At 44.1% G+C, this 8,446-nt stretch overlaps 1 protein-coding gene across 4 annotated transcripts in view; it reads left to right on the top strand.

The window, feature by feature from the left end:
- NCAPG2 (non-SMC condensin II complex subunit G2) overlaps window positions 1-8,446 on the top strand; it is a 59,095-nt gene that overhangs the window by 17,349 nt on the left and 33,300 nt on the right. For 3 of the 4 annotated variants that reach the window (XM_015562818.1, XM_015562814.1, XM_006753446.2), the window contains 5 exons: window positions 66-135; window positions 2,322-2,408; window positions 5,078-5,173; window positions 5,745-5,870; window positions 7,691-7,870. In XM_015562818.1, coding sequence (XP_015418304.1) covers window positions 66-135; window positions 2,322-2,408; window positions 5,078-5,173; window positions 5,745-5,870; window positions 7,691-7,870 — 559 coding nt within the window. The remainder of the gene's footprint in view (window positions 1-65; window positions 136-2,321; window positions 2,409-5,077; window positions 5,174-5,744; window positions 5,871-7,690; window positions 7,871-8,446) is intronic. The other variant, XM_015562816.1, reaches the window with a different exon arrangement.

Here is an 8,446-nt window from a genome sequence, read left to right as displayed (position 1 = left end):
TCCTAGAGCGATGCACATTAAAAGTGTAATTCTTTGCGTTAAATTTTTTTTTATGTTTAAAATAGATCCTTGATGGTACACATTGCAGAAGTTTATTTCAGAGCTTGGAGAAAGGCTTCCGGGAAAATATTGGAGGTATTTTTATTTTATTAAATGTTAACACTTGCTTACGTTGTCCTTGGAAGAGTGATTCAAAGCCTGTGCTGGAAAAAATGAAAATCCTGTGCTGAGGCTCTGTCGGTATTGATAGTTTGGGCATATATTGGGTTAAACAAAACACTGTTACAATAAATTTACCTGTTTCTTTTTTCTGTTTTTAATGTGGCCGCTAGAAAACTTAAAACTGCACTTAGTCTCACCTATTTCTGTTGGCTAGTGCTGCGTGGGAACCTCAGCCACTTATTTTAGTTGCATTATTTTCCAGAATTTAAAGATACTCATTTTGAATACGGCTCACCTTTAACGACTGTATAATATCTGTATTATGAAGGTATGGTGATATAATTCATAATCACAATTAAGTATTCAAAAATACCAAAAAGTATCTGTCTTATATCCTTTATATTTTTCTCATACTAGGTTCTCAAATGTGTTTTCTTTTCCTCTGAGAGGAAAGTTTTTGCTTTAAGTAAAAAAGGGGTCTTTCCTTTGGAGGAATGGGCCCTGAGTTAGGCGGTGGGGGCCGGTTTGCAGGCAGACAGGGAGGGCGCCTGATGCTTGGAGTTGATTTCTGTCTACTCTGCTCTGTGCCTGCCTATGCTCGGTTTATGTGACTCACCAACTTCTACTTCTAGAAAACAAAAGATTATTAACTTCTGGAATAGTTTTATAGCATAATTTTTTGGAGAAAGGGCAAAACCAGGGCATTGTTATGCATTTTTTGCATTGTTTATTACCGCATGAAACTTACAGGAAGGAATATTTGTCCTCTTTTTCTCCAGTAATGGTTTAAAACATAGAAATTTATAATTAAGAACTTAATTGTTTGACTAGGTCTGTGCCAAATTAGTACCAGATAGTTCTGTTTCTGCCCTTCCCCTCTCCCTCCAAGTTTTTAAAGCAAATTCCAGACATTCATTTCTTGTCTATGTTCTTCACTATCCCTGTCTAGATAGGTTTATTGGTGCCATTGTCGCATGCAACAAAATTAACAATTCCTGAGGAGTCTTAGAAATAATTAAGCCATATTTAAATTTATCAGCTTTGTTTTAAAAATGTCTTTAAAAATTATGTTATAACATTTCCATTTTTTAATTGATTTTTTTAAAGAGAGGAAGGGAGAGTGAGAGTAAAACATTGATGTGAGGGAGAAACATCGATCAGTTGCCTCCTGTATGCACCCTGATGGGGTATTAAACCCACAACCTAGTATGTGCCCTGACTGGGAATCGAGCCGACCACCTTCTGGTGTATGGGACAACATTCTAACCAACGAAGCCACACTGGCCAGGGCCCAAAAATGTCTTTTTACAGTTTTTTCTTTTTTGCTCCAGCAAGTCTCCCAATGGCATTTGCTGGTTGTGTCATTTCACTCTCTGAGAGCAGTGGTCCCTCCCTCCCTTTCATCTGTTTGATCCTGTGCCATTGGTATACTGAAGAAACCTGGTCATATTCTGGTTGTTGGCTCTAAAAGCCCGGAGCCCGTGAGGTGGAGCCAGGGATCTCCTATGTCATCACAAGTCGGCAGTGAGTGGTTCCCACTTATGACTGAGATTTGTTAGTGGCTTCAGGTGAGGAAATAGTTTCAAAGATGATGGAGAAGAGATTAATACTAGCAGGAGGCTTCCCTTATATCTTTCCTGAAGCCATGGCATTTGGAGGACCAGGTCTGCTCCTGGCATCTGGCCTTGCCTCAGTCTCTCCACTGGGGATCCTTGGTGCCCTGGCCTCCCAGGAGCTTCCCACAGCCCGTCTTGCCCGGCCCCTCCCTGCAGCAGCTCCAAAAGACCTTGTTTCAGTCCCTTTGGAATCCGTCCATCCCTTAGAGGTAGGTCAGTGTCGTTTGGGAGGTCCTTGGAAAAAATCCAGCCCTCTGAGGTTATCAGTACAACTCAGATGAGGGCTCCCAGCCTCACTCAGTCTCCAGCCGGCTGGCTTGAACTGCCATTCATCACAAGTTAGTATCTCATCAAATAAGATCGAGGAAGCTAAGTGTTCTCTGGTGAAAATTAGAGAGCGGTGTCCACTTAAAACAGACGCTCTGATGGAAGGAGCCAGGTGCCTTCCTCATGAGATGGAAGTTTGTGCTGGCACTGCTGCTCTGCCGGTCCTGCTGTCTGGAAACGCACACTCCGTGTCACTCCATCCGCTTGTTGTTCCAGACGATCGAAAGTGACTGCATCCAGGACTTCATGTACCACGGGATCCACCTCCCGCGGAGGTCTCCGGTGCACTCCCGAGTGCGCGAGGTGAGCAGGCCCTGGCGCGTCCACTGTCTCGCTCTTTCCTTTGAGATCACTGTTTCTGTTCAGTTTCAGGCTGAAGATAAGCCTTGGTGGCTGTCAGCTCTGGGGGAGTTTCCAGAATCTCGATATTGGTATCTGGCAGTTGTACCCTGCCACCAAAGCTCTAATTAGTGAAGCAAAGCAATGCTGTTATGGTGCCAGAACTTAATGAGGCCACCTTCATTAAATTCTTTGACATAAATATGTTCAGAATCATCACTTTCTAATTTCCACTGCTGCTTTTTTTCCAGAACAGATGATAGTTGAGACTAATTTTATTATTTATTTTCATACATTTATATTTCCATTTTGGTATTCTGGAGACCATATGGGATAGTGTTTTGTTAGTTTCTCTTGGTAAGATTTTGTTTTTAAAAAGTCATCTCAGAATTTATATCTGAATTTTATCTTTATACTGGAGGCCCAGTGCACGAATTTGTGCATGGGTGGGGTCCCTCAGCCTGGCGATTGGGGCCGATTGGGCTGTCTCGCCCAGTCCGGGGGGAGGGACCGTGGGAGGTTGACTGTGGGAGCACACTGACCATCCAGCCGGCCAGGGGAGGGACCACAGGAGGTTGGCTGTGGGAGCGCACTGACCACAAGGGAGCAGCTCCTGCGTTGATCGTCTGCCTCCTGGTGGTCAGTGTGCATCATAGCGACCAGTCAACCAGTTGTTCGGTCCCTTAGGCTTTTATATATATAGATTGTCAATGGTGTGACTGAGTAAGGCTTGCTTGTCAGTGCCCTTGCCACACTGGTAGGTGCCTAGTGATGGTCGGACTCTGGCAGGAGGGCTGAGTCCCCTTTGTTATCTTGATCAGCCGTTGCTTTTGGCACCGAGTGTCAAGAAGCTAAGTGGAAAAGGTGGACTCTTTGTGAACAGTGAAACTGCAGTTGTTTGTAGAATGTCAATATACTAATTATATAATGTTTGAATGGGTAAGGAAACATTTCTTTACATTATTGATGATTTAGTTTGAGTTATCCAAAGATAAGGAGCCCAGAGATAACCCCTTCTCCACCCCCATCCCAGTGTGGTTCATTCAGGTGTGATCACACGTGTAGTTTGGTGTCTCAGGTTTTGTTTAGTCTTAGGAGTGGCATCATGTTAAACTACAGATTTGTGATGTGGGTACCTCACACTCTTGGAACCAAATGACTAAAGACTCCTTTTCATATCTGTTTTTCCTGCTGTGGTCTCTGAGTAATTAAAATATTATGAGTGTAGATAAATTTGTGGAAAAATGCACAGAAAGAATTAAAAGGAAGAATATTAGATTTTCCTTTTCAAATGAAGTACATTCCTGGACTCTAAGTAATTGTTCTTGCTGCTTATAACACATAGTTTCTTCTTAAAATTCTTTTTTGGATAAACACTATATTTATATGATAAATTATTTTATCGATATATTGAAAGAATCTTTGGGAAATGCTTCGGAAGTCTTCAGAAAGTAAAAGTCCCCGTATTAATGATGAAAGTCTTCTAAAACTGCATAATAGCAATGGTTGGTCAACTTTGAATATACTAAAACCGACTGAATCGAACACTTTAAAAGAGTGACTTTTTTGGTATATGAATTATCTCAATAAATCTGTTTACAAATGTTTCTGTGAACAAGTATACCTTGATACCAAAACTTGATAATATTGTATACAAAAACAGACTATAGACTCATATCACTTATGACATCAATAAAAACTAAGTAAAGATGAACAATCAGAAAAATTAATCTTTAGACTGTAGTTCTTTTAGGGTAAAGATGAGTCAAGTTCACTTAAAGCACAGGCTGTTTTATAGCCTGTTTATCTTTCACTTTTTACCTATGTAATCAATCCCCTAGAGTTGTGAATTAAGGAAGTGAGGCAGACTTGGTTGTTGTTGGGAACAGGAGTCTGTGAGGAGTGGCAGAAATGCCCTAGCCAGGTGGCTCAGTTGGTTGGAGCGTTGTCCCTTATACCAAAAGGTAGCAGGTTCGATTCCCAGTTGGGGCACATACCTAGGTTTTGAGTTTGATCCCTGGTTGAAGCGTTTACTGGGGCAGCTAATCCATGTTTTTCTCTCCCTTCTCGCTAAAATCAGTAAACATATCCTCCGGTGAGGATTTAAAAAAAAAAAAGTGGCAGGAAGATTCTGGCTGGGAGAGAAGGGGGCAGAAAAGAAAGGAAGAGAAGCTCAAAGAGCAGTGGTTGCTGGTTGTTCAGAAGCACTTGGTATCTGAGCTAAGTTCATGCTGTGCAGGACCACTGAGCAGTGACACTCACTCGGGGGGACAGGTGGGCCTGTGCTGGGAGTCCAGCCAGGCTCTTAGACCCGAGCAGAGCTGTAGCCAGTCCATCTTTACCTGGAACGCTGTGGAGACCACGTGGCCTGACGCTTTTCTGTTTTATCCGGAAGGATTGTGAGGTTTGTGGCTGTTGGGGGGCCTTGCTCTGTACTTGTGCTGTGGGTTTCCGTCACACGTGGTGCAGTCAGTGTGTCTATGTTTGTCATCCTCTGGGAAGTCGTCAGACTTTAAGGCATGGCTGCCTGTCCCGGTGGAGAGGGCCAAGCTCTGTGCTGGTTTTTCCAAACAGGATCCTAGATTCTTTATACAAAATAACATGACCTTTGTGTTCTTCTTTCTTGGCTCCAGGTGCTGAGTTACTTTCACCATCAGAAGAGAGTTCGGCAAGGCGTGGAGGAGATGCTCTACCGACTGTACAAGCCCATCCTCTGGAGAGGCCTGAAGGTGCACATGCCGGCTGGCTGTCGTGCTCCGACACACTCATTCCAAACCGCGGGAGGGCAGTGGAAGCAGGCCTGGGCTGGGAGCCTCGTGACATTTTGGGATGAATGTTTTATTCTTTTATTACATCAGACTGATCTGAGTTGGTTTAGTGCTGACCACACAGTTGGGAGGGGAGGAGGGGCTGTGCTCAGTAAACCAACAGAGGTAGGGGGGTCTGCAGAGCTGGGCAGGGTGTCCTGGTTCTTCAAGACCCCCTGCTGAGACTGGGCGCCAGGATGACAGCACTGGGAGCATTCCAGTCACAGGATTGCAGCACAGGGGACGTGTTGGGGTGGGACGTGATGTCAGTGTGTTTTAGTGACGCAAGGTGGGCTTGGAACAAGGAAGCAGTCTTCCATCTGTCAGCACTGAGCTGAGCTTGGCTGAACCTAAGGAAGATCTGTTTAAATTGTCTTTAATTCGTAAGTCAGTCTGTGCTGAGATGCCAGGAGCTTTACTCAGACTCTCCACTGACGCCTTCTAATGCCGTCCTCTCTGTGGGCCCTGACACACTCTTCCTTCATTATTCCAGGCCAGAAACTCTGAAGTTCGCTCAAATGCTGCCCTGTTGTTCGTTGAAGCATTTCCTATTAGGGATCCAAACTTCAATGCCATTGAAATGGACAGTGAAATTCAGAAACAGTTTGAAGAGCTCTATGTACGTATTCGTGTAGTCAAGCTCCTTATCACTTCAGCTCTGTCTGGCCTGGTGTGCGTCCCGGCTGTCCCCCGCATCTGCCTGTCCCTCCCCTGCCCCGCTGGCCCCCCATGGCAAGCTTTTCAGATGTTGACATTCTTCAAGGAAATCCATTCTCTCCCCGGTGACATTGTGGGTTCATAGTGCCCTTTTCTCTTCCTCTTCATCTCCTTTGGAACATTTAATTATTGCTTCATACAATTTTAAATGTTTTAAGTGTATGCTTATCTCTCCAGCAGAGAAGTAGTATATGTAGGGGTTAAAACACCCGCAGGTTTGACTCCACCTATGTAACTTTGGGTGACACTTTTCTGTCTTTTCACCTGTGAATTGTGGGTGGGGATACTGCCTACTGTGGAGTTGTGGGTCGTGTGTCTAAGGCAAACCTACAGGTAGTACCTGTTGCAGTTGTTTTCCCAGGTGACTGGGTTTTCAAATGAGGCGTTAGGACGTGAGGTGTGACATTGTTTCCTGGGTGCTGTGGCTCTTCCTCTCCTTGCTGGAAAGTGCTGCCCCTGCTCAGTTCTCCACACTTCCGCATGCGCAGGTTCCTAACACAAGTAAAAACGGTAGTTTCCTAGTTAGTAGAAGAAAATTATAGGCAGAAATAGAAAAAAAAAAGCCATAATAATGATGGTTACCCATGGTACTCTTAAATACTTAATTTTGTTTGTTTTCTGACTAATTGTGAAAAATCTCAAGACAGAAAGTTGAAATTACAGCCCTAGCTGGGTTGGCTCAGTGGATAGAGCCGTGGCCTGCAGACTGAAGGGTCCCAGTCAAAGGCACATGCCCAGGTTTCGGGCTTGATTCCTAGTGTGAGGCATGCAGGAGGTAGCTGATCAATGATTCTCTCATTGATCTTTTTTTTTAAATATGTTTTTTTATTTATTTCAGAGAGGAAGGGAGATATAGAAACATCAATGATGAGAGAGAATCATTGATCAGCTGCCTCCTGCACGCCCCAGACTGGGGATCAAGCCTGCCACCCGGGCATGTGCCCTTGACTGGAATTGAACCCGGACGTTCTATCCACTGAGCCAAACAAGCCAGGGCTCATCATTTATCTTTCTCTCCTCCCTTGACCAGGAAGTGAACTGTGACCTCCTGGTGCATAGGTCAGTGCTCAACCACTGAGCCATGCCGGCCGGGCTCTCTCTTTGTTTCCTTGCTATTTTATTGTTGTTGAAGATGCCAAATTAATTCATTTGTTCCCCAGAGTCCTGGTTTTACAGAACCCATCCCTGCAGTGTCATTGGTGTGTTCCTCTGCCCTCTGTCTTTCCTGTGAACTGGTAGTTAAGTTTAGAGTTGAGGAGTCATGGTTTTGTGGGTTTTGCTGGTTGTGTTGGATTCTCCAGGTGCTCTCATGTATTTCCATCAGATACGTAGGACCATTGTCTGGATTGAGTCATTGCAAGCAAAATGACTTTATTTTGGGCTCACTGCATTTCAGCACTTGGAGAACTCGGGAGTGGTTTGCATAGGCAGTGTCTAATAGACTGGTGCTCAGGACAGTGCTCTCAGCAGTGGAGCAGCCTTGGAGGCCCTACGTCGGCCACATCTTGTGGGCGGGATTGTCAAATCAGGCCCCATGAGGGCTGCAATCGTCAGCTGTGGAAATGACACTTGACCAAAGATTGTGGGTCTGCATGACCTGTAGTTCTGTAACTTGGAACATTGGATGAGTTGTGAGTGTCCAAAGTGCTTATGTGTAAAGCAGATGTTGATAGAAAGGGAACTGATTTAAGATTTTTAAGCTGTTTTCCCTCCTACTTCTAGAGCCTTTTAGAAGATCCATATCCAATGGTCCGTTCCGCAGGGATCCTTGGTGTTTGTAAGATAACTTCCAGATACTGGGAGATGATGCCTCCGACAATTCTCATTGACCTCCTAAAGAAAGTGACCGGGGACCTGGCGTTCGATGCAAGCTCGGCCGATGTGCGCTGTTCTGTCTTTAAGGTAAGATTTTAAGTTATATAAGCAATGTTTATTTATTGTAGGATAGTTAGAAAATACAGAGGGAAACATCTTAAAATATAAATATCATAATATCACTATTGACATTTTTTTTTGTATGTCCAAGGTAGGGTTTTACCAACCAAATTATCTACTTGAAATGGTCTTTCTTCAATGTGTGTGTGTGCGGGGGTGGGGGGTGAGGGGGTGGGGAGGCGTACAGCATTTTAGAATAGGACCTGTATGTACTTTAAAATTTTTAAGTTATACATTAACAAGTTCTTTGGTTCATCTCTTCCCACCCACCCTCCCTGCCTTTTTGATATCTAGTATATACTTTTCATAAGAATCTACAAAACTGTCCTTCCTCCATCGTGCTGTCGCAGTAGTTACTAGGACATCTCCATCTCGTTTCATCTGTGGTCCCACCCACTGTCTCCTAGAATTCCTTTGGAGCAAATCCCAGACATTGCATAATCTCATCTGTAAATGTTACCTATGACCTTTAAAATATAGATGTCTTTTAAAATAAGAAACCCATTTTCCTAATAACTGAAAAGAGAAGGTGTCAGGGCACAT

Source organism: Myotis davidii, unplaced genomic scaffold (assembly GCF_000327345.1).
Source record: "Myotis davidii unplaced genomic scaffold, ASM32734v1 scaffold1251, whole genome shotgun sequence".
Lineage (NCBI taxonomy): Eukaryota > Metazoa > Chordata > Mammalia > Chiroptera > Vespertilionidae > Myotis > Myotis davidii.
This window is presented reverse-complemented; position numbering and strand designations above follow the sequence as displayed.